General features: G+C 48.5%; 1 protein-coding gene across 1 annotated transcript; it reads right to left on the minus strand.

Annotated features, from left to right (window-relative positions):
- Positions 1-5229: 5229 nt before the first annotated feature.
- Positions 5230-23162, minus strand: Sdhb (succinate dehydrogenase complex iron sulfur subunit B). Its single transcript, XM_027399889.2, has 8 exons — positions 23006-23162; positions 16492-16625; positions 13357-13442; positions 11763-11899; positions 10982-11098; positions 8422-8523; positions 7186-7308; positions 5230-5409 (listed from the first exon to the last, which is right to left on the minus strand). Exons 1-8 carry the CDS (start codon positions 23087-23089, stop codon positions 5332-5334), a joined length of 861 nt encoding a protein of 286 aa, XP_027255690.1. The 5' UTR covers positions 23090-23162; the 3' UTR covers positions 5230-5331.
- Between the last annotated feature and the right edge of the window lie 3287 nt (positions 23163-26449).

Genomic DNA, 26449 nt, shown 5'->3' on the forward strand with positions numbered 1-26449 from the left:
AGGCAGGCAGTGTGGCAGGCTGGGAGACACAGGTGGGACAGTACCCAGACAGAACCAATAAACAGAAAACCAATATTCTGGGAAACAGAATAGACAAAAAAGGCAGGCAGGCAGGCAGATGGCAGAAGGGCATGCTGGGAGACACAGGTGGGGACAAGCAGAGACAAAGCAGATGAATGGAAAACGGACAAGCAGAAAGAGTAGACAGAGGAGAAGCCGTCCACAAACACAGAGCCGCAGGTGCACACCACAGCAGTTAATTAAGCGTTACACATGCAGATTCAAGCTTGCCTTCATCTCTTCCAGGCTGTGTAACTGTGGGTTTATCAGTAAGCCTCCCTGGGTTTCTATTTCTTTTCTTAAAAACAAAACGTGTATTAATGTATATTTTTATATATATAATATATAATATATAATTATATATATATGATATAAAAATATATAAAATGATATATAAAAATATAAAATATAAAAATGATATATAAAAATGATAAAAGTCATTTTCCCTCTCCAAGCCTCTCCTCAGAGCCCAGATACATTCATGAGATCCTCAAGCTGCATGAGAAGCTTTGAAGGTTCAGGGGTTGTGGGGACAGACCGCCTTTGCAGGCTGCCTGCCAAATGCCATGAGGAGCCACTTAACGATACATAGGCTCCATCCCAAGCTGTCTGGGAAGAAGCCAAGCTGGTGGCAGCTTAGCCCTCTCCTTGACGGGGTAAGTGCCAGGGAATGCATTCTTCTAAACCACCGACGATGTGGATATGGCAGTTCCTGCTCACCTGCCAGAGTCATCTGCTGGGACTCTGTGTTGGCCTCACCAGCAGCCTGTGGGCAGGGATCTCCTCCCAGATAACCATAGCTCAAGTTTTCAGTCACATGGGCCAGACCTGATTCAACAGCCTCCATCTGGGGTGACTGTTCTTCTGGGCCCTCACGGGGGATGTCCCACGCCTGGTTCACACTGCAGAAGTCTGAGAAACCACTGGCACTGACCCGTTTACCCCAGAGTACAGTCTCACTTCCCAATCTCTTTAGTTTCGTTTTTTGTTTTTTTTTTTTTTGTTTTTTGTTTTTTGAAATAAAGGATTGTTTTCTCAACTAGTGGCATCCCCAAAATGAGACGACGGTTGTCTAAACACCCAACAAAGTGACCTTTTCTGCAGCTGGTCTTAGTCTTACAGGGAAGGACTTGGAGGGACTCCAAACAAATGAATCCCTAGGATCCTCAGCAGCCAGAGAAGGTGGAGGAAGGAAGGAGGTCATTCTTAGTTTTGCAAACAAAGACAGAGATTGAAGCTAAGCCATGGTGTCTCATGCTTTGGTGATTCTAGCATTCAGGAGGCTGAGATGAGAGAACTATATAGCTTGGGCTACATAGTGAGATCATGTTGCAAAACAAAACAAAACAAAAACAAACAAACAAACAAAAAACTGGGGATGCAGCTCAGTTGGTACAGTTCTTGCTTAGCATGCATAAGCTGGTAGTTTGAGCTTTACCATGGCAAAAAAAAAAAAAAAAAAACAGGTATGGTGGTAGATGCCTGCCACTTCAGATAGGCAAGAGGACCAGGTGTTCAAGGTCATTCTGAGCTATGTGAGTTTGAGGTCAGCTTGGGATATAAGTATCCCAAAGAAAACAAAAAACAAAACTCAGAGACAAAACTCTGAAGTGGTCCATCCCGTGAGAAATATGGCTGATTGTCCATCATGGACTGCAGGGGTTTAAATGCCTTGGCAGAGTTCAGAGTGTGGGTATCTCAGACCAGTCAGCTACACTGAGTATGGCATGTTTGTGCTACTGGAAAGCAAGATGCCTTGGTGTTTATTCTTAGACCCCAGTCACATTCTGGATACATACATTCCCATGGCAGTCAACAACTGCCCAAAGGTTAGCTGAGAAGAGCTGGGCGGCCTGGTCCCAAGGAAACGTTAAGCTTTCCATAGTACTGCCTTGTAAATCTCACAGGGACACTCAAGACAAAAATCCTGCGTGGGACTTAGTTTAATTAAAAGTCTTGCCGAGCCGTGGTGGCGCATGCCTTTGATCCCAGCACTCAAGAGGCAGAGGCAGAGGCAGAGGCAGAGGCAGAGGCAGAGGCAGAGGCAGAGGCAGAGGCAGAGGCAGAGGAAGAGGCAGGCGGATCTGTGTGAGTTCAAAGCCAGCCTGGCCTACAGAGCAAGTTCCAGAACACCCAGGGCTGTTACACACAGAGAAACCAAACCAAATCAAAACAAAAAAAGTCTTGGTGATGGTGGTGGCAGTGTACACCTTTGGTCCCAGCACTTGGGAAGCAGAGGTAGGCGGAGCTCTGTGGTCTACAGAGTGAGTTCTAAGATAGGTCCAAAGCTACACAGAGAAACCCTGTCTCAAAAACAAAAACAAAAGAGGTATTTATAAAATAGGGGGATGGGGAGAGCAACAATGTTAACCCAACTTAATGGCATACTCCAGGGGCTGAGACAGGAGTTCAAGACCAACCCAGGGTTACTTAGGTCAGCTCCAGCTACTCAATTAGAGCCTGTCTTTATGAGAAAGCGAGAGCCCAGTAGAGGTGGCCCACACCTTTTATCCCAGCAATTTGGAGGCTGAGGCAGGCAGATCTCTTGTGAGTTCAAGGTCAGTGTGGTCCATGGAGCGAGTTCCAGTACAGCCAGCATCTGAGTCCCTGACTTCTGGACATAGACAGGCTTAACACCTTAACACCCCAAGTGACACATGAAATATGAGGCCACTCCAAGGCCAGCACTTGAGAGGTGACAGGATAAACACTTGCCCTGTCTGTGGACAGAAATCAGTTCAACCCTAATGGCCCTCCATCAGCCGGTTAGGTCACATTCCTGAGGCTCATGAATAATTGGACTTTGCTTCTGATACCTGGACGTGCAGGGAAAGGTGGGTTGTTCTCACGAATAGCTAAGTGGTACATAAGGATGAGCTCTGTAGCCTGGCTGCTGCTAAGAGGTGAATGTCAAGGGTGACGTGGCTCCGATGCTTGAGTAAATGCTGCTTAATTTGCCACTGGTTGGAAGGAAATGCTACATTCATCAGTTGTAAAGGCTTTGAGCTGGTAGAGGAGACTGTGGTGGAGGTGGTTCTGGTGGTGGTGTGGAAGCTGTGGTGGCGACGGCTGTGGTGGTGGTGATGTAGGCGGTGGCAGCAGCTGCGGTTTGAGACGGAGACTCAGGCTGTGCAACTCAAGCTGACCTGGAACCCACCCTGCAACCTCCTTCCCAGTCACGGGGTTACAACTGCTCACCACTATGCCAAGTGAGACTTTTCTTTAGTATATTTTTAGTGTGGGTGTGTGTCTGTGCACATGCATTCAAGCTGGCCTTAAACACACAATCCTCCAGCCTCGAGTTCCCAAGTGTTGATATTCTGCCCAGCCACAAGACTTTTTTGTTTGTTTGTTGGGGTTTTTCGAGACAGGGTTTTTCTGTGTAACAGCTCTGGCTGTCCTGGAACTTGCTTTGTAGACCAGGCTGGCCTCAAACTCAAAGGCACCTTCGCCTGCCTTTGCCTCCAAAGTGCTGGGATCAAAGGCATGTGCCACCACCAACCAGCATTTTTTTCTTTTTTTTTTTTGAGACAAGGTCTCATGGAGTCCAGGGTAGCCTGGAACTCGATTCTATACCCCACGTGCTGGGATTACAAGTGCCAAAACAACCAGCACTTTCTTTTCCTTTAAGCAGGGTCTCCGGTTGCTCAGGCTGGCCTAGAATTATGTAGCTCAGGCTAGCATAGAACTCAGAATTCTCCAGTCTCTGCCTCTAGTGGCTAGGATCACAGATTTGTGTCCCACACCCAGCTCTGAAGTGCTCTAAGGCCCATTTTCTGGGGTGTCAGACATGTTCCTAGCTACCTGCCTCATAATATAAAAAAGCCTGTTTCTGGATGGTCACAGTTTCCAGCCACAATTTAAAACGTAGCCCTGGAGTATGCTTTCCCTTTGTAGGGTTAGGGTTAGGGTGGGACCCAGAGCCCGGAAAGCCAGGCAAGTGCATCACCACTGAGCTGCACTCCAGCCTAGACCTCAAGATCCTCCTGCCTCTTCCTCCTACATGCAGAGCTCACACAGGCATGGGCCACCATGCCTGGTAGTTTTTAGATTCTAGAACCAACTGATGCTTCATTCCATAAACACAGTAACTGCACCACCGGGCCAAATGGGAGTTCCTTTTGGGGTTGAACACCTCTCCTCTGTTGGATCAGTCAGGGTTACTGTTCTTGTGAGGTGGGACGAGGAGACAGAGCCATGGAAAGTGGCGGCCTGGAGAACACCAGCTGGTCACCACTGTCAGGGTTACCAATGACTGTGTCAACTGAAACTGGCTTGTCTGGGAAAATGAACCACTTTCTCTCTAAACATCTGGTGGAACTTTGGCACGAGTGACTCCGTTTTAACTTTAGTCTGGTCTGTTGGGATCAGTGTAGAATCTTAGTCAAAAAAGAATGGCGCCCAGTAATGATGAACATGTGAATGGTTTACTGTTATTCAGGGGTTGCAGATGCTTGGGTGAAGGTAATGCCACACTCATGTGCTCATCTACGCACACTGGATAGAGCTGCCACTACCATCACCTATCATGGAGCAAGGAGGCCAACACACTAGGCTTGATGGGAGTTTTAGCCACACGTTTAGGAAACAAGCTCAGGAGAACACAAGACAAGGGGAATTTGAAGGCCTTTCGCTTTTCCTTCCTAGTTTCTCGCTATACCTGATCTCACTAACAGCTCAGGCTGGCCTGGAACTTGCTATGTAGCCCAGGTTGGCCTCAAACTTACAATCCTCTTGCCTCCGCTGAGGTACTTCCCACCTATTTTGTACTGTTTGCCCAACACAATAAGACTTGTGTGGTAAGCAGCAGGGGTAGGGCAGATGCTTTGGGGAACTCCGGTTTCAGTGTGAGATCTCTTAAGGTTATTTGTGGAGCCAATCAGCTTGCAGCTGCTCAGGGTTACTGCTGGGTGCTGGAAGAACCTCAAGCCTTGCTTCATGGTGTGGAGAGAGAGAATGAGCGGTATGCAGTCCTGAGACTGCGAGTAGACAGCAGGTGAGGCAGCTACTTACGGAGGGCAATACTGGGTACATGCCAGCCCTGGGCCCTCTATCCTCACCAGAGAGCAGGTCTGGAGCCCTTCTCACCTTTACAAGATAAAGATTCATCCCCTGGCACAAGGCAAAGGAACAGGACTGCTTTTGCTAATGATGTAGAGTAACACCTACTTATTTCTTAAAATGTTTATTATACATGCTGTTTTCCTAGAGAATCCAGGTGTCTGAAGAGATTCAAGTTGGAGTTGACAGACACATTCAGCACGGAGAGAGTCACGCCAGTGCCCTCTTCTCCTTGTAGGTTGCCATCATCTTCTTGATTTCAGCAATGGCTTTCCCTGGATTCAGACCCTGGAGGAAAGAGAAGAACGCCAGCACCAGGTGTGACATGGAGAGCAGAGCTGACCAAGTCCCGTCCCAGGAGGGCTGGTGTGTAGATCCACCCTCAAAAGCCAGCAAGCCCGGGAAGGGCATCCCTGCCCCATGGTTTTGATGCACTGACTCCTGGCACAGCTCACTCCAGCAGGTAATATGCTCTTGGCAGGCAGCATTCCCTGACTGCTCCAGAACCCTAGGGTACTATCTCTTCTAGAACCACAGGCTAAGGTCAGCATTCACCAGACGTCATCACTGCTGTCAGTAAGCCAGAGACTGCAGACTACACATTCTCAAGAGCACTGTAATAAACAACCCTGGGAACACCCTGTATCTTCAGTCTGACTGGCCAACACCAGCAGCCCTGACTGCAGCATGTACCCACAGCTGTAACATCTGTTTTGCAGGACTGGGAAGCAGCCTAGTAAGTACCAGCCTTGCAAAAGCTGGGAGGAAGATGGTAGGTATGTGGCAAGATTAGACTTATCTGAGGTTGGAAAAGGCCCTCAGACGTTGGAAGATAACACAGAAACTAAAGCACTGGAGAAAGAAAGGGGAAAAAAGATGAAAATAACCCGAGACAGGAGAGGCTCTTCACACAGCAATACAGAGCAGTCTCCAAAGTGCACAGGTGAAAAGGACACATATGGTGTGGCAAAAGAAAGCAGGACACACACATGCACACTGCATAGGGGAGTTAACATTAGGTTCACAGGACAGGGCCCTGCTCTCCTGCATCCTAGGCAGGACTTGAAGAACTTGCTGAGAGGCTGGGCTACTGGAGCAGAGGTCTCCAATACAACATACTAGAATTCTCTTTACACTGTTAATCGGCTACCCTATAGCTTCCCATCTTGAAAGGCAGCCAGGGTCACACTCACAGGTCCACTATTGGCACCAGATTAGAAGGCAGCCAACTGAAAACTGGCCACATCCACTTAAGTGGGCTGTATTAGGCAAAGCTAGACCAAGAGTTCCCTCTCGGGGCTGGAGAGATGACTCAGTGGTTAAGAACACTGGCTGCTCTTCCAGAGGACCAGGATTCAATTCCCAGCACTCACATGGCAGCTCACAACTGTCTATAATTCCAGTTCCAGGGGATCCAACACCCATGGCAAACCACCAATGCACATAAAATAAAAATAAATAAATTTAAAGTTTATTAAAAAAAAAAAAAAGTTCTCTCTCAGGAATGAGTGCCAGGAGTGGTGGTACACACCTTTAATCCCAGCACTTGGGAGGCAGAGGCAGGTGGATCTCTGTGAGTTCAAAGCCAGCCTGGTCTACAGAGTGAGTTCTAGGATAGTCAGGGGTACAAAGAGAAACCCTGTCTCAAAACAAGTAAGACAAAACAACAACACAACAAAAGAAATGTGAGACCTGGAGGTGGTGTGGCCTAAGCTGAAGAGTCTGCAAACACAGTATATGTGAGGAGAGGGTGACCAGGGAGGCCGAAGCTCTGAGTTCCATAGCAGCTCTAGAGAGAGACCTGACACATTGGCTGAAGCTCATCAGTGGTCAGAGCTGTGGCACAACTGAGGGGCCCTGGCTCCCATGGCCACCTGTTTCCCACAGCATTGGCTTCTGGCACAGTTCTGGTGGCATCTCTGTGTCATCTATAAGTAAGGCCTGCTGCCCCTCTTGGGACCCGATGGGTGGAGTCTGTGACTAAGAGCCAGTCCAAGAACCAACTGAGGTAACAGTGATTCCAGTCCCTCTTGATCTCAAGTGACTGCGCTCTCCTGCCCATACCTTGGGGCAGGTCTGAGTACAGTTCATGATGGTGTGGCAGCGGTAGAGAGAGAAGGGGTCCTGCAGCTTGGCCAGGCGCTCCTCTGTGAAGTCGTCTCTGGAGTCGATCATCCAGCGATAGGCCTGGGAAAGTGGGCCGGTGGGGGGGGGGGGGGTCAGCTGAGTCAGCTGCTGGCCTGGGCAGGCTTGGCTCAGGAGTGCAGGAGCCTTGCCATTGCCCCGTAGTTCTTACCCATCTTGCAGGAGGATTCCTAGCTCTTTCCTAACTCTGTCATGATCGTCATGAACCTTTGATCCGCCCTGTGCTTGGTACCTCTGTGCTTAATGATATGGTACTGGGCATCGGTTCATTTCATGTTGTCTAGGTTCTAATTAGTGAGGGTGGGCTGTGCTAAATGCTTTTTCCTCTCCTTATAGCACCTGCCTGTGCTAGAACCTGTCACTGAATACATGGATGCTTTGCGACAGGGTCCCACTGTAACTGGCCTGGAACTCAAGAGATGCACTGGCCTCTGCCTCCTGAGTGCTGGATTTACAGGGCTGCACCACCACACCTGGCTTGTTATTTTAAGGCTCCCAGCTTGGCCTTAAACTTATAATCTTCCTGCCTCAACCTCTCAAGGGCTGAGGATTACAAGCAAAGTCAGCTATCATACCCATCATGAACAGTTTTGTCTGTTTTCTGTCAATCAGCACATACCCTGAGATCAGCAAACTCACAATGGTTTACCACAGGGCCCTAGACTGGGTCCAGCTGTATTACTGAGACCTGTGTGTTTTCCAGCAACTCAGATCCTGGAGAACAAGCCACAGGGTGAGTGCACATGGCAAGGTCAACACTACTCTGGTCACACAGCCTTTAACTTCCTTTTTAATGGGAAAATAAGAAACATGAAGTTGTCTTTCGACTTGCTTCACAGTCTCTGAAAAGCCCTGACCATAAATCTGAAAAGTAGGTTTGCTTCCTGCCTTCTGATGAACAGATACTTCTCCCTGCCCAACAGTCCACAGCCCAGGGATCCGGTTCACACTGGCTGTTCAATGTGTCCCTCCCTTTGGGGTGGTCCTCCCCACTACAAAGGTGCAAGATGAAACCTCAGATTTGCTGAGAGCTACTCAAAGCCCAATGCACTGGATGTCCTGCATGTCACTGGACACCCTCCCTCTGCAGACGCTGCCTGCAGCAGACCACCGCCCACAGGGACTTCTGGCTGCTTGAGTTAGGAAGCATCGCACCTGCATGAGAACTGCAGGTCCCAGGTACTTGTCTCCGTTCCACCAATAGCTGGGGCAGCTGGTGCTGCAGCAGGCACACAGGATGCATTCATACAATCCATCCTGTGTGGAGAGAAAGGAAGTCAGAGACCAGGCACCAGCAAATGACAAAGGGCCAGCCTGCTGAGTGCCTTCCAAGGGTGGATTCATAAAAAAAAGACCTTGTAATGAAATGCAAACCTCTGCTGGATCAGAGCCCAGGACCCTTAAGTACAACAACAGTGCATGTAGATTTGATAATCAATAACCACCCAGTGACCCAAAAGAGCCATGAACAAGTTCAAGTTCCCAACCAGTGTGCAGTCTGTAGCACAGAGGTCGCTGAAGCTCCTTGGCAGTTTGGCCCAGTGTCTGTCCAGCTGGGCAGTCCTCAAGTTTCCACTGGGGCCCCAGTAGTACCCTACACTGCCCTCCACATTTCACACACAGAGCCTTAAACTTCCAGGGAGGGTAGAAAGGGGTCCACTATGGCACCCAAGCCCCAAATGCATCCTAGTTATTTTTTGTGTTTGCTTTTTCAAGGCAGTTTCTCTGTGTAGCCCTGGTTGTCTTGGAACTCATTCTGTAGACCAAGCTGGCCTTGAACTCACAGAGATCTGCCTGCCTCTGCCTCCAGAGTGCTGGGGATTAAAAGTGTGCACCAACACCACCTGGCTTGGCATCCTGTTCTTACACATGCCACACAGACTCAAGCTGCTTTCCGTGTCTAACAAGCTGGACTTTCAAATTCTGGCAACAAGGAGCAAACCAAAGGTCTGCTTGCACAGGGGACACCAGCAGAGACAGGACACCCAAACACTGCAAGTGAGCCTGACCCAAGTAGATGGCTGGCTGCCTAGACTAGGTTTGTGGTGAGGAGTCAGCCACACTGACAATATTTGACAGTAGAAACCTGAGGTAGCAGAAGTGGCTCAGCAGCAAATTCAACACTCTGCATGTATGAGATCTGAGATTCACCTCCAAATGAAAGAAAAAAGTAGCTCATTGCATTTTCAATTATTTGTTACACAGCATATTAAAGAACCAAACAAATGCTACACAAATGTTTGTTTATTATGTTTTGTGTGGTGCTGGAGTTAGAACTCTGGGTCTGTGCAAACTAAGCAAGCCCCCTACTACTGAGTTTTAGTCCTGGCTTCATGCTGTTATGTGTTTATATATTTATCTTTTGAGACTGTAGCCTGGTCTGGCCTGGAACTTACTATGTAGCCCAGGCTGGCCTTGAACTTATGAGAATCTTCCTGGCTCAGCCTCCCATGTGCTAGGACGATAGGCATGAATCACCATGCGTGGCTGCCATGTACGTATTTAAATAAGGAAACCTTTATTATTATTATTATTATTATTATTATTTATGTTCAGAGGCCCTCATTTCCTAGTAAAGCTCTTCAAGGCAATGTTCTCTAGCTGTGAGGAAACATGCCAGGCCTGGACTGGGATGCGCAAGACTATGTGGGAGGCAGGGACATGATGAGCAGAGTGATGTCCCCGTCAACACTCAGCTGTAGGATGCTCACTGGACCTGTAGCATCACTGACCGACTGTTTCCACGATCGACCAGCACGTTCTCTGTGATTTCAGTGTTTTATGGGTAAGAGGAATAGATAAGGGAATTTGTTTAGGCACTTGCACACAACAGAATCTAAGGGCCTAGAAAGGAAGGAGGTAATTAAAGTGGGCTTGGTCCACTGGATGGAGTTAGTGTGCCAATCAGAGAGGACTCCCACAGAGGAAAGGGAATGGAAAGTTTGATGCTGAGTCCTCCACTTAAGGGTTTGTAGCCTGGGCTGGGGTTGGGGCTGGGGCTCAGCTGGCAGAGTGCTTGTTACACAAGGACAAAGTCCTGGGATGGAGCCCCAGCAGGCACGTGGGAGGTGGAGGCAGGCGGGTCAACCTGTGATATAGACCTTCATCAAAGAAAAAAATTGTGGCCTGGATTCAAGAACAGCAACTCCAGGAGGCCAGTACCAACCACACCAGTTAGACACAGCATGGTTAGGAACAGACAGCAAGGCACCACTTCAACCCTGTCCCCGCCACTACACTGCCACAGACAAACCCCAAGCCTCTACCCTCTATCTGAATGGCCTGCATGGGTGCATGTCATTATCCTCCCTTCCCCTGTGAGAGAGCAGCTTGGTTTCAGTCACCAGCTTTTACAGACCAGGCATCTTAAATACTGGTCTCTTCTGGCAATAGGGCAATCGTCTGTGCCAGCGCCTCAGTCCACTCAGGGACTTCACAGGTGTATGCTGTAGACGGTCCCGAGTGGAAGGGTCCAACCCTTGGGTCAGCTGCTCTTTTGCCTTCCCTCTCCAGCAGTGGATGGACTGGGGGCCCCTGAGCACACGAGATAAGCACTCTGCCACTGAGCTCTACCCACAGCCTGGTAACTTTTTCTTTCCAGGTCAGATGCTCCCTGGGTTCTTTCAGAACACATGAAATGTTCTGCATCACCCTACTGCTCTCCCAACTGCCGAAAAACACCCTCGCCAACCGTGACAGTAGGCTAAGTAATGACCAGCTTCTCCCGGTCCTCGATGGACTGCAGGTACTGCTGCTTGCCCTCCTGGGACTCGTCCTTCTTCTTCAGATAGGGCTCGATAGATCTGTACTGTGCGTAGAAGTTGCTCAGATCCTAAAGAAGGGGGGCCAACAGGAGAGGGGTCAGGTTCCACCAGGGCCTGCAGCTTCAGCTTGCTGCTAGTTTACAGACACAGCACACTTTCCCTCCCCATGACAGTCAGAAACCAAACTCTCGGGGGCTGAGACAAATAAAGGTTCTAGAAGGGGATATGGTGAGTGTTAGCCACAGCAGCTGAAGACATGGCAATTGCTGCCCTTTTTCTTACTGCCCCAAGTCAGGGAAGCCAGCTGAGGGAAGGGAACTCAGAGCAAAGTCAAACTACTGCTGTTGTCCCACTCATCTTCCACACAAATTCTCTGTAGTTATGGCCAAATCCTGTATTTCGGGGGCTATCCCAACTCTGGAATTCTAAACCCCCATTTCTCAACAAACTCTGCCACCTGAGCTTCAGAAGAATTCATTTCCAGGCATGTCACCTACCATTTGGATTCTTCAAACACACACAGGCCACACAGGTGTGGACCTGGGAAGGGGGTTTCCTAATGTCTCTGGAGATACTGTAGAATTCCCTTTGCCATGAACACAGGGAGTGTCAGATTGATAACGTCTACCATAGTAGCTGCAGACACCCGGACCTAGCCTAGCATGCTCATGCCCCCTGCAGGACACACTTGCACCCACCCCTGCAACAGGTGGGAGAGCCACAGACACTCACAGGGACTAGATCCTTGATCACATACATATGTGGAAGAGGGTAAATTTTTGAGACTTTGCCGAGGTCCGTGTCGATCCTGCGAGTGCATGCCAGAGTGTTGCCTCCGTTGATGTTCATGGCACAAGAGCCACAGATCCCTGTGAGAGACACCAGGTGACCTCAGGCTTCCAATCCTCTCGTCTGGGCTACGCTGACCACCATTAGTAGTTGCGCTAACAGGATGTCTTTTCTCCCTTCTTTCCTGCCTAGACCCCAAACTTGACCCAGGCAAGCAGTCTACCAACTAAGCTAAACCCTCAGTTCCTTGAAGCCCCCAGCTTCCATCTTTGATTATCCCAGGTTTCCAAAGCACAGACACGGAGACTGCTTCTGTGGCTGAGTTTTGGATTCTGGTCCTTGCAGAGTCCCAAAACTCCATGGGCCCATTCGGCCCCCGGCCCCCTGCCCCCTGTATATTAAGTCCACGTAGTCACCTATCCACCTCACATGAAGACATCACAGATGGGCTTATGGCCACAAGGGCTAGCCAGGCTTCAAGGCACCATGTGCTTTTTGCCTTTTGAATTTTTTTTAAATTATTATTATTAAATTAATTTTATTTTTACTTAAAATAATCTTAAAACATCTTTACGCCGGGCGTCAGTGGCACATGCCTTTAATCCCAGCACTCAGGAGGCAGATGCAGGTGGATCTCTGTGAGTTTGAGGCCAGCCTGGTCTCCAGAGCGAGTGCCAGGATAGGCTCCAAAACTACACAGAGAAACCCTGTCTCAAAAAAACAAAAAAACAACAACAACAAAAAAAATTATTACTTTTGTTGCATTATCACTAGCAATTTACCCTTCCCCCCTCCCTTTCTGAGACAGGGTTTCTTTGTGTAGCCCTGGCTGTCCTGTAACTCACTCCATAGACCAGGCTAGCCTAGAACTCACAGAGATTCACCTGCCTCTGCTTCTGGAGTGCTAAGATTAAAGGCATATACCACCACTGCCTGGCTTTTCTGTCTCTCTTTTGAGGTAGGGTTTCACTATGTAGACTAGGCTGGCCTTAAGACTCATGGACATTTTCCTGTCTCTGCTACTGTGGTGTCAGATACACAGAATAGATGCAGAGCAGTTAGAGTAGGAAGTTGTCTTTTCACTGTCACAACAGCTCAGCACCAGCACAACCCGCTGTGACAAGTTAGAGTCTGGACAGGCCTCAGCAAGCAACCCCCACCTCTCGAGAAACGGAGCTCATACTGCAAATGCTGCTAGACTGTCTTCACTGGTGCCAGTAAGCACAAGACAGCTAACAGGAAGCACGAGACAGAGGAATCTCGAGACAATGCTCCCAAGGGGAAATCAGAACTTGCACCACAGTTTGAACTCTGGAAGCCACTTTCCAAGAAAAAGAAGGTGATGCATAGTATCTGTCTCTGTATCTATTCTTTATTTCCTTGTTGCCCAGTCAGGGAAATCCCTAGTCTCAGCAGCAAGGCCACCTTCCAGTGCTGCAAACTGCTCTCCAGGGCGCCCCCATCAGGAGCAGCCAAGACTCTCCTCTCTGGAGTCAGAGCCCCAGCTGAGGTCTAGCGATAACCAAGCCACACTCACCTTCTCTGCATGATCTCCGGAAGGTCAAAGTGGAATCAATTTCATTCTTAATCTTGATTAGAGCATCCAACACCATCGGCCCACACCTGATAGAGAAAAGGACTCCGCTGCATTCATGAAGGTCAGCATCCTTGCTTCATACTGTACAATGAGCAGGACACCTGGATGTACGACCCATTTAGCCTCACATCAGCACCAGATTTGTTCTTTGTTTTTGTTTTTACTGTCAACAGTTTTATTTTGTACTTGTTTAAAGGTTTAACTACTGCACAGTTATATATTTAGTCTTTTGTGTATGCATTTTGTACACATGTACATGACATGCACGTGGAAGCCAGAAGAGGCTGTCTAGAGTCTCCCTCTAATTCTGTCTTACTCCCTTGAGACAGGGTCTTTCACTGAAACTGGAGCTGGTGCTTTTCAGCTAGGCTGATGGTCAGCAAGCCGCAAATCTGGATTAGCCTGTGTCTGCCCCCCCCCCCCAACCCCAATTCCAGGAAAGCACTTTCCTCATGGCCCTGGGATCCACACTCATGCTTGCACAGCTAGAACTTTATCCACTCAGCCATTTCCTCAGTCTGCTTTTTTCTTGCTCTGTTTTTTTGAGATGGTGTCTCACTATGGAGTCCAGGCTGGCCTTAAACTCAAGATCCCGATTTGGCAGTTAAAATAATACATAACCACCACAGGAAATATGGTAAAGACGATAAAAGAAAATAAATCAGATTTGATGTGGTTGAGCAGTAACAAGCACATGCTAGTCTTGCACATGACCTGAGCTCAGTTCCCAGCACCCATGCTCATAACTGCCTGTAACTCAGCTCCGGGGGTCTAAGATCCCTGGCGCTGCATGCATACACACAAACACACCCACCCACACGTAGTAATTAAAACAAAACAATCAAATGACCCATATAGCAAAGGTGCCCTATAGTGCAGGCACAGTGAGTGCCCTTGTGTGGCAGTGCATCTTACAGGAGTCAGCTGAGTTGTGGTTTTCAAGGATTTGGCTTACTTTATCTAAATTGTTAAATGTCTGAGCATAACAATTAACAATAATCTAACATTTCCAAGATCTGGAGTGACAGACCATGCTTGGTACTGGGATTTTTTTTTATCTTGTTGTTTTATTTCAGTGCTAGAGCTATAAGCTAAGGGCTTGGGTGTACTAAGCAAGCCCCCACCACTGACCTCAGCCCAGCTCCCACTTTCTTCTTTTATTTTTTGAGACAGCATCTGAGCTTGCTGTTAACTAGGCTGACCCCTGCCTTGCCTCCTGAGCAGCTGGGTATCTCCTTATTCCTGACTTTTTTTGGTTTTTCGAGACAGGGTTTCTCTTGTGTAGCTTTGGAGCCTGTCCTGGCACTTGCTCTTGAGTCCAGGCTGGCCTTGAACTCACAGAGATCCGCCTGCCTCTGACTCCCGAGTGCTGGGATTAAAAGTGTGCATTAATGTGTGGATTACTTTACTGTGACGCTTCAAATTTTCTACTGTGGTCAGAGTAAGACCTGCAAGACTATGACCTTTTGAAATTTATTGGAACTTATTTTGTTGCCCAAAGTGAGCATACAGTGTACACTTGAAAAAAAAGCCCATTTTGCTACTGTTTGGTGTGTAATATTTATTAGGCCAAGGTGACTGACAACAGCCTTCAACAATCTTATTTAAGTACAAATCTGTTTCTTTTCTTACTTTATTTACGGGTACGCATGTGTGTATGTCTGTGTGTGAAACGTGCAGAGGCCAGGAGAGGGTATTAGGTGCCCTGCAGGTGAAGCTGCAGGCTGTTGTGAGCTGCCTGGCTTGGGTGTAGGGAACTGAACTATAATCCCCTGCAATAGCAAGTGCTCCTAACTGCTGAACCATCTCTCTAGCTCCCTTAAAAGTTTGCTGTATGTATGTTCAGGTGTGTATATGTGCACACAGATATGAGGTCAATCTCAGGTAATGATCCTCAAGCGTTATCCACCTTGCTTTGTTGGGACAGGGTTTCCCACTGGGACTACAGCTCACCAAAGATCAAAGATCAGGCTGACTGGCCAGGCATGGATCTTCCTGATTCTGCTTCCCCAATGCTGGACTAGCAGGTGCATGTTAACCAGACTCCACTTTTTTACATGTGTTCTGGAGAACCAAACTTAGATTTTCATGTGAGCACAGAAGCACTTTACCAGCTGAGCCATCTCCTCAGTCCCTAAATCTGTTTTTGTTTAAGACAAGGCCTTAAATTTGCAGTGGCCTTGAATTTGCAGTGTAGCTGAGGATAATCTTGGAATTCCTGCCTCTACTGGCCAAGCTATGGGATTATAGGTTTGGGTTACCATACCTAGCCAGCCTGCTTCCTTCACTGTTTCTTTGTATAATCTGCAATCCTGAATCCTACCAGATGAGGAGTGTTAATTAATGTTTTGTTTTTAGCAGACAGACTCAAGCACCGAAAAGAGGTTGCAAACAGAGTTTGGGATTCCTCCTCACTCATTTCCAGGGTCCCCACACTTCCATGTCCTTTGCTTTCCCTAGTTTTAGTCTTCGTGTTGCTACACAGGCTAGGCCTGACCTCATGCTTCTATAGCATGCATGAAGCTATGGGTTCAATCTCCAACACCTCATGCCTATAATCCCAGAATTTGGGAGGTATCGGGAGGAAGAGCAGAAGTTCAAGGTCTTTTTCAGCTACAAAGTGAGTTCAAAACCAGCTGGAACTACAATACTGTCTCAAAATAAAATAAAAAAGAAGAGAAGAGAAGAGAAAAGAAAAGAAAAAAGAAAGAAAGAAAGAAAGAAAGGAAAATTGGGAGACCAAAAGGAAGGAATTTTTCAGTGGTTGATTTCTGGTATTTATCTTTCTCAACTAGACATCTACCTGATTTTAAAAACAGACGACAGATTCCAAAACATAAAGAATCAGGTTTTATTTATTTATTTATTATGTCTCTTAAGACCTGAAAAGTATGTCCCCACATCAAACTATGAGCTCTCCTTTAGAGAGGGGCATAGCTCAGTGGTAAACAGTATGCTCAACATGCATGAGGGCCTGGGTTCAGTTCCTAGCACCTCAAACTGGACCTAAGCATGAACCAAGCACACACTCCCAGCCCTCTCCTTACCAAGCACCTGGCTGGCATAGACACTTACTTATTCAGATCAACTTCATAAGTCTGCATTCGGGGTTTATCTCCAGTCTTGTCAGGGTCCCATCGATAAATGGCAAATTTTTTGATTCGGGGAGCTGCAGCAGCAGCTGTCTGTGCCCCTCGGCAGGCCTGAATCTTGAAAAAGGGAAAAGGAAAACCATTTAAAAATACAAGATACTTCTTTCCACTTAGCTGGCATGATAAATGAGTCACTGGGTAAAATACACTGATATACAGCTTCCTTGGAAGGTGCAGTCCCAACACCAACAGATATTAATAACCCATGATATGATATGCCAGCTATGGTTCCATGGCATAGTGACAAAGCACTTAGTAAAACAAACCTTTGTTTTCACAGAACTTACTGTGTGGTGACAGACAGTGAGACAAAACAGGCATGAGAAAGTGTACAGAGGGACCTGACCCTGCATCCAGAGAGGGCAAGAGGCCACAGGCTGCCCTGGCTGGGGTTTAAGCTAGAGCCTTAGGAGGCTGAGGGAACAGCACATGTGAAGGTGTGCAGGGGAATGAACACAGTGTCTGTGAGGCACAGTCTGCTAGGGTGCAGGAGGCTGGAACGAGGACAGGACATGGCTGCTGTGAGGACCTGTGTTGTGGAATAATCCTTTACACTGTGTGAAGATGTGCACTGTGATTCGAGTAATAAAATAGCTGGGCAGGAGGTATAGCGGGGACTTCTGGACAGTGAGAGCTCTGGGAATTAGAAAGGTAGAGTGGCCAGCCAGTCAGACAGGAAGCAGCATGGACAGTACAGAGTAAGGACAATAAAGCCAGGAGACAAAAAGTAGATTGATAAAAATGCATTAATCTAAGTTGTAAGAGCTAGTTAATAACAAGGCTAAGCCATAGGCTGAGATTTTATAATTAATAATAATAAGTCTCCATGTCATTATTTGTGAGCTGGTGGCCCAAAGACAAATCCGCCTACAGATGTGACTACACTCAGGTGGGTTCATTTAACCTGAGAACCATGGGAAACAGTGAAACTTCATTTGAGACAGGGTCTCACATGGAGTTCAGGCCAGAGTCAAACCTTTCTTTCTTTCTTTCTTTCTTTCTTTCTTTCTTTCTTTCTTTCTTTCGATTTTATTTATTTATTGTGTATACAACATTCTGCTTCCATGTATATCTGCACACCAGATCTCATGACAGATGGTTGTGAGCCATCATGTGGTTGCTGGGAATTGAACTCAGGACCTCTGGAAGAGCAGCCGGTGCTCTTAACCTCTGGGCCATCTCTCCAGCCCCGGAGTCAAACTTTTCAATCATCCTGCCTCAGGCTTCTAAAGGCTGGGGTTACAGGTGTGGGCCACAACCACCAGCCAACACAACTTGTAAATCACAGTGGTGACACAACACTGTGTTGTGGATGTGCGTGAGATAACATTACATGAGGTCTGAAGAAACCAGTCAGAGTTACTTAAGTTATCAAAACATGATGCTGTGGCCAGTTCAATGGCTCACAGGGATCAAGTGCTGGCGGTACAAGCCCGGAAGCTTGCGCATTCTATTCTATGCCTGGAAGCCATGTAAACTTGGAGGAGAGAATGACTGTGACGTCACTCTAATGTCCATATTCACACTGTGCCATGTGCTACCTCCTTCACCTTACAAACAGAATCATAATAAAATATATATATTTTAAACCCCAACAAGATAGCTGAGGCAGTGGTGGTGCATTCCTTTAACCCCAGCATTCAGGAGGCAGAGGCAAGTGGATCTCTATGAGTTCCAGGCCAGCCTGGTCTACAGGATGAGTTCCAGGACAGGCTCCAAAACAATACAGAGAAACCCTGTCTTTAAAAATCAAAAGAAAGAAAAGAAAGTACTCTCCCAAACCCAGGGAAAATTCATACTAAAAAAAAAACCTGGTTAGGAAAACAAGATGAAGAATGTCTAAACACACAACAAATTTAGGGAATAAACAAGTTCTCTGTGATGACTATACTCAGCAAAATGAAACTGCCATCACCTTCCACAGAGCCTCATGCTTCCTTACTAGCTAAAAACACAGGGAGGATGACCCTAATTCAGATCCACTCCCCACACTAGGACTGTAGGCATGCCCCACAATGGGATTTATGGGGTGCTGGGACGGACACAGACAGCACCATCACACCCAGCTTTTCCTTGGGTTCTGGGGAGCCCAACTCAGGTCGCAGACTTATGAAGTAAGTGTTCTTACCTGGTGAGTCATCTCCCTGACCTCTTTAGTTTTAAAAACAGGTTTTCATGTGGTCCTGAACACCTATGCAGCTAAGGATGGCCTTGAACTTACGAGTGCTGGAACTGTAGGTGTGGGCCATTGTGGCTCTATGCAGAGCTGGGACTAGAACACAGGACCTCACGCATGGTAAGTGAGCACTCTATCAACTGAACTTCATCCCTGCTTTTTGAAAATTTGTGAGACAGTTTCTCTGTGTAGCCCTGGACTGCCATCCTGGAACTCACTCTGTAGACCAGGCTGGCCTCAAACTCAGATCCGCCTGCCTCTGCCTCCCCAGTGCTGGGATTAAAGGCAGGTACTACCACCACCAGGCAAGACACTTGTCTATTCATTCATTTGAGACAGACTCCCTGTGTGTCTAGGCTGGCCTTGAATTCAAAATCCTCTTGCATCTCCAGTGCTGGGATTCCAAGTGTGTGCTACACCTCCAACTGGCCTGTGGTATTTCAGAGGAAGTGAAGTGGGGAGGTAACTGAAAAGGTGTGCTCCAAACATCTTTGCTTGCTTAATCATCTCGTTTTTTATTTTGTTTTTGTTAAGTAGGGCATAATAATTTTATGAGTTTTTTTTTTTTAAGATTTGTTTATTTACTATGTATACAGTGTTCTGCCTGCATTTATGAAGGCACACCAGAAGAGGGCACCAGATTTCATTACAGATGGTTGTGAGCCACCATGTGGTTGCTGGGAATTGAACTCAGGACCTCTGGAAGAGCAGTCACTGCTCTTAACCTCTGAGTCATCTCTCCAACCCCATTTTATGAGTTTTAAAAAGTAGTATCATAATCAGAGTATTTTTGCCCATAAAAAATGGTCTCTTTACATCCTGCATCCAGTTTTTCACTCGACATAAAGATTTTTGGAGTTGCCAGGGTGTGGTGGTGCACACCTTTGATACCATCACTTGAGAGGCAGGAGCAGGTGGATCTCTGAGTTTGAGGCTAGCCTGGTCTAAAAAGTGAGTTCCAGGATATCCAAGACTACCCAGAGAAACCCTGTCTTGAAAAACCCTAGGAGTCACACAAGTTACTGTGTATGTGCACAGTTATCTGCCTTTAAAAAAATAACCTGAGACAGTTGGATATAGTGGTGCACATCTTTAATCCCAGAGCTCCAGAAGCAGAGGTAGGTGGATCTCTGTGAGTTAGAGGCCAGCCTGGTCTACATAGTGAGTTCCAGAATAGCCAGAGCTACAATATAAGACCCTGCCCTGAAACACACACACACACACACACACACACACACACACACACACACCACCCACCCACCCACCCACCTGTGGAGTAGAGAGATGGCTCATCAGTTAAACGGCTCACAACCTGTAACTTCATCTCTGGGGATCCTATGCCCTCTTCTGGACCCCACAGGCAACTGTATTCATATGTAAATATACACAACTAAAAATACAAATAAAAACAGGTCAGTGGATGGCTCAGTAGAAAAAGGCAATTGCCACCAAGCCTGACAATTTGAGTTATATGCCTAGAATCCACATACAGGTGGAGAGAACAGACTCCAATAGGCTGTCCTCTGATCTCAGTATGCACAACTAGGCGCGCATACCCCTATATACAAAATAGCTTCCTTAGGGGCAGGCCTGAAACTAGACAAATTACACAGCCACAGGAGGGAAGGTGGGAGAAGGTAGGAAGGCCAGGAGGCCTGCATGAAGTCACACCAGCACAAACTGAAGGTGCAGGCTTGTATCTGAAATGTATCAGTGGGGTCGTTTCAGATCCAAGCCCTGTCACCTTTGAGCTATGTGTTCTTCAGAGAACTGCTAAGCCAATCTGATGCCACTTTCTCCTTTGCAAAGAGGAGGGTGGGATTGATACCTATTCCACAAGAAACAGGCCAAACTCCTGGCATAGTTCTAGAAATGATTTCTGCCTTTCAACACTGGCAGCATTTTTAGGACTTGGGTTATTCTGACTGGCAGATGGGCATTCTAAGCTTTGCCAGACCCAGGAGCAAAGAGAGGCACAGCTGTAAAAAGCAGCTTTGCCCTCCTGGAGTCCACAGTCCAGATGAAGAAATAAGGCATGCTATTAACAGTTAACCCATCACAATTAAACTCTTGCAAGCAGAACTGCAGTCCTGGGGTGCAGACCACACACAGGAGGTTCAGAACCTGAACCAACAAGCCCACAGAAATACAGCAAGCTCATTATGGGTTCTCAGGAATACAAATCCAACACAAAAACCTTCCCACAGGGAGGATGCCTCTCTTGCTCTTACGTCCCTGGAGAAGGTGGGCAAAGGCCTCTCCTGAAATGCTAACACCAGCCTGTGAAACCAGCTTTTCTATAGTTCATTCTAGGAAGCCCAGCCTGGGCCTTAGAACTCATTCCTAGTGGTGGGGCTCTTACAACTTTACTGCTGCCTCAGCAACATGGAAAGAGGCTGATAAAGAAAACAAGGTCCCTGAGAATCATTAACTGGCAAACCTATCGGGAGGCTCCTTCCTGATGCACCCCTTCTCAGCAGCCATGGATTTCCTGTAGCTCTTCAATTAGAGGTGGGGCCTTGGGAAACTTCCCCCCAATTCATGTTAGCATGTGAACTGGTATTGGCATTATGCATCCAATCCCATGTTGTCAACACTGAACATATGTATGTATAAGCAACACTAAATGGTCAAGAGATTGTGTATGTGTGTATATATATATAGCAATGATAAAGTAATGAATTTGAGAGGGGGCAGGGGAGCATGCAGGAGAGGGATAGAAATGTGTAAATATTGTACTCACATATGAGGGCTGGGATTGCAAAATGGTGGAGTGTGTACTGTGTTTGCAGGCACAGCAGGCACTTATGATGAGGGAGATCAAGTAAAGTCAAGAAAAGGAACTAATATTTCTTTTTTTTTTTTTTTTTTTTTTTTTGCTTTTCGAGACAGGGTTTCTCTGTGGCTTTGGAGGCTATCCTGGAACTAGCTCTTGTAAGACCAGGCTGGTCACAGAGATCCGCCTGCCTCTGCCTCCCAAGTGCTGGGATTAAAGGCGTGCGCCACCAACGCCCGGCTGGAACTAATATTTCTATATGCCAACCATGTCTGTGGCAGGGCCAGGGATGGCAGCACACATCTTTAATCCCTGAGCATGGGGGGCTGAGACAGGGGTTATCTCTGAGTTCCAGGAGCGAAAGTGCAACCAGGGCTGCTTAAGAGACCCCGTCCAAAAACAAAACAAAAACAACAAGACTGGTGATATGTCTTAGCAGTTTGGAGAGGAGCAGGGGTGAGTTCCCAGCACTCACATCAAGTCTCATAACCACCTGTAACTCCAGTTCCAGGGAATAAAGCTCCCCCTTCTGATCTCCATGGATACCAGACAGGCCCACGGTGCCCCTACGTACATTCAAGCAAACACTCGTACACACAAATTAAAAAAAAAAAATCTTAAAAAATAAAAAGTGCCCTGGAAAAGTTTTAAGAAATGGGGGCCGATGGAGAGACTCGGTTTTCAAACCTTTAAGGAGAGTCCCCACCTTTAAAAGGTTCTGTCCAGGAGTACAGCGCGTCCGGGATTTGTAAGTCTCCAGTCCCTTGAGAAAGCAGAGGCCGTCTCTCTGGCCTTTCTTTCTAAATGCTCCCACTGAGGAGGCACACCCGCAGAGTGCAGCTCCCCAGGACACAGGGCGTGTGGGGAGCCCTGTGACGGCCACCACAGTAGCAGAGACAGAAGCAGCTCCGGGCTCTGCTTATGTCATCCCACGTCAACGGCCGGGGACCGGTGCCGCTACACACCCTGGGATAAACCCGCTTTCGGGAACCGGGTCTTGCCTGCAGGCTTCCACAGACCGGGGTCCGCATCTTCCGAGGGCTGGGTCGCTTCTGCCATCTCTCCTTTCCCGGGAGGGCCAGGGGCACTGCGTTCCCTCTTCACCGACCCAGATCAGCCCACCCTGGAGGTGCGACCTGGCTTCCCGGGGCCGGCCCGGCCCCACCCACCGCAGGCCGCCCTTAGTCCAAACCTCTGGGTTCGAAGCTGGCTTGCGACAACCGGGCGCCTGCCACGTGACCTTGAACATGCCCTCCCTGCCCTCCGTCTTCCCGCTGACCTTTCCCAACCTCCGCCCGGCCGCGACTCGGCGGCTGTGGCGAAGCGCGGGGGGCCGTGTGACAGGACGCTCCGGGGCAGCGCGCAGGTGGCACGTCCTCCCCCGAGGCCTGGACCCGGGCTCCCGCCGCCTCTCCGTGGCCTGCCCACCCCAGGCAGCCTCGGGGACGGGCACGGCGCCCCCTGAGCCACGGCCCCGCGCCTCACCTGCAGGCGGGCTCTGCCGAGAGCCGTTGCCGGGAAGCAGCGCCTCAAGGAGACACCAACCGCCACCGCCGCCGCCGCCGCCATCTTGGCTCCCAACGTCAGCCCCGCCCCTTACCCTCCGGCATCCCGTCGAACACCGCGGTGGAAGCCGGCCTCTCACCCCGAGGCCCGCTAGCCGCCTGAGAGCCAACGAATGGGAGGCGGCTTCCGGTTTCCCGAGCGAGCCAATGGGAAGCGCGCGTGCGCAATGGCGGCCAGCAGGGCGCATGCCCACTGGGCCTCCCTTGGTCCTAGGGTGACCTCTGCAGTCTGATGGGCGGGAGAAAGGGTGGCTGGCAAGGGGCGGAGCAAAGACGAGGAGGGGCGGAGCCTTCCCGTTTTGCTCTGGGTCGGGATTTTAATCCCTCTCCGCTTGCCAGGATGCCTGTCAATCATGTCTGACTCTTGACTGATCAGCTCTTTTGCTGAATACAGAGAACCCCTCAGCGCCTAGCTGATTGGGGCAGTTGGTGAGTGATTGAGGCGATCACAAGGATGACTGACAAAGGTGTCACTCACGCATTTATCCATAAATATGTACATAACCCGCAGGGCTGGAATCCTAGAAATTGGCACGCGGAGGCAGGAGGAGGATCTTTGGCTGCGTAATGAGGTGGAGGGCAGTCTGGGATACACGAAACCGTGCCTCAAAACACGCAAAACCAAAACGAAAGCAATCTGTGGCTGGGCCCAGGCTCTGCGATGCCGGGGTGAGTGACCCAGACACTCACATAATTCCTCTATAACAGTGGAGATGGGAAAGTGGGGGAAGTAACAGTAGGAAAGATGGGTGACGTCGCCTAGGGTGTCCACTAAGGAGAATGACCTTGAACTTCAGCTCTTGCTGCTGGAGTTACAGGTGTGTGCCACCATGCCCGGGTGTGCGTGTTAGACAATCACTCTGCCAACTGAGCTGTATCCACAGAGTGTGTTTTGTAAGTTTCCTTTAACGTCTGGACTGTTTTTTCTAGCACCTTGTTTACATTCTTTCAGTCTCTCTGACTTGGGATTTGACTACATTAGGCAGGTGTGATCTTGGTGTCCCAAGTCATTTGATCTCTTCGGACACCCAGTGACTTTGCTGGTCACCTGTTTCCAGAAGGAATGATTTCATTTCTCTCCTCTCACTTTTGGCAAAGGAAGATCACTGTTTACAGTCTTTGGTTTCCTCACTCCAACTCATTTAGATGCCACTGGAGAAATTAAGATGACAGAGGGAATGGCTAGATGGGGCCACGTTTCTGAGACCTGAACCTGAAGCTGGCTTCTCTGCCAGGTGGCCTCTCCAGAAGGTCACCTCAACTGCTCCCCTTCAGGCCATGTGACCTTGGACAAGTCCTTCTTCACCTCTGACTTATAGTGTCCTGGTCTGAATCCGCAGGGGGGTTGGGACAGCTGATTTAAGATTCTGCAATTGACATGGCTTGTCTTGTGCAACAGATGACAAGGTGGAGGTCACCTTGACTTTGCAGGGAGCTGGCTCAGCACTGGGATAGGCCCCTCCAGTCTACCCCAGCCGACCAAATTGAGTGCTCCTGCCTCTGCCTCTTGTAGGCAGACCTCCAACTTGTAGGAGGTTGTAGGAAGACCTTCGTTTTCTTTGCAATTCCTCCAGAGAGTCAATAGGTATTATTTCCAGAGACCTGACACCTTAGCCATTTCCAGCCATCATGTCAAAGACAGACACCACCCCCACAGGAGTGGCTAGCCTTTAACTTTTCCCAGGTCACCTTGGAAAAAGCAGGCTGTGGCCAGCAAAAGTGAGACCTTGATTTATGGAGGGGCTCTCGGTGCCAGTGTGCCCACAAACTCTGCAGTCATGTCATTCCTGGGCTTCATGGGGATTTGGGAAGCTCAGTGTTATGGAGAGATAATAAATTCCTGGGCGGCTCTACCTCCGCACTGAGCTTCGGGCTTCCACAAAGGCACAGATGTCATAGGACTTAAAGGTTTTCATGGTCTACTACTGACTTATGTTCCCGAGGTGTCCTTGCTATAAGACCAGGCTTTGGGGTGGGTTGGTTGCCATCCATGTAGAGAGCGATTGATATATTGCTTTTCATCAGACATTGTGATGGGTGTTCTGTATTTATACAGAACCTCACCTCATCCCTTGCAAATGTGTTTACATCAACAGTCTACTCTGGTTCTCCCGACAACCCAGTGGAGTGCGAATGACTGCCCCTGTTCACAGACAGTCTTTGAATACTAGGAAATCTGGGCAGCCTAGGGTGGGCCTTCTGCTTGAGGCACTCCAGGGTTAGAAATTGAGTCTGGAAGCAAAAATGAACACCAACCTGGGTTTGATAGCTCAAGATTGCATTCTATGCACTCAAGAGGCAGAGGCAGAGGCAGGAGGATTGCTAGTTGCAGATCAGCCTGAGCTACGTAGTGAGAACTTGTTCCATGACCCTCCAAAAAGAAAAAGGACCAGGAGGTGGTGGCACATGCTTTTAATCTCAGCAGTCAGGAGGGGGACGCAAGTGGATCTCTGAGTTGCAGTCAACCTGGTCTACAGGGCCAGCCAGGGCTACACAGAGAAACTCTGTCTCAAAACAAGAAAGAAAGAAAGAAAGAAAGAAAGAAAGAAGCAAAGAGAGAAAGAAAGAGTGGTCCCCATTCCCTTTAAACGTAGCCTCAAAGGATTCCTCCTGTCCTGCCTGTTGCCTGAGATGTTCACGTTCTCACTCTTTTTTTTTTTTTTTTTTTGGTGGGGGGTGTTTCGAGACAGGGTTTCTCTGTGGCTTTGGAGGCTGTCTTGGAACTAGCTCTTGTAGACCAGGGTGGATCAAACTCACAGAGATCCGCCTGCCTCTGCCTCCTGAGTGCTGGGTTTAAAGGCGTGGACCAACACTGCCCAGCTCGGATTCCCACTCTTATCAGCACCAACATCCATCAACATCCATGCTAGAAAGCTGGTATCAGCCTTGGTCCCACTTTTCCTTCCACATTCTAGCAGTCACCACAGCCCCCAGGCCCCTGTGACCCCTCTAGTCACATCTCTTTCTCTGAAGTTCCTTGTCTTGGATCGGAATGTCCTATTCCCTTGACCTATTTATCTATTAACAAGGTCTCATTATTAGCCCAGGCTGGCTCAGAATTGTACTGAGCTCTAAGCAAACCCTTTGGCACAGGGTTGGGGTCACGGGTCTTCATTTGTTGTTGAGGCTACTGAGCCTCAATAAAGGTCAACTACTCACCCAGGTCACATAGCCTGATAGGCAACATCTTCTGTAGCTCTACAGTCTGGATGGACTGTGGGCTCAGCGTCCCTCGAGGAAAAGTGGTGGCTGCAGTCACTGTGATCCGCCTCCAGGGGGCACCCCCGGCCCACAGCACTGCCCAACACTCTTAACAGCTGTTGCCAATTTGCCCTTAGAAATGGCTTATCTAAACCCCGTTCTT

The sequence above is a fragment of the Cricetulus griseus genome, chromosome 2, assembly GCF_003668045.3.
Source record: "Cricetulus griseus strain 17A/GY chromosome 2, alternate assembly CriGri-PICRH-1.0, whole genome shotgun sequence".
Classification (NCBI taxonomy): Eukaryota; Metazoa; Chordata; class Mammalia; order Rodentia; family Cricetidae; genus Cricetulus; species Cricetulus griseus.

Excerpts from the sequence above, each read along its gene's own strand:
- Sdhb (XM_027399889.2), bottom strand. The coding sequence starts at position 23,089 with ATGGCGGCGGCGGCGGCGGTGGCGGTTGGTGTCTCCTTGAGGCGCTGC. Across the intron at positions 11,099-11,762 it reads TGATCAAGGATCTAGTCCCT|GATCTGAGCAACTTCTACGC; the intron begins GTGAGTGTCTGT and ends CCCCTTCTTTAG. Across the intron at positions 5,410-7,185 it reads GTACTCAGACCTGCCCCAAG|GGTCTGAATCCAGGGAAAGC; the intron begins GTATGGGCAGGA and ends TCTTTCCTCCAG.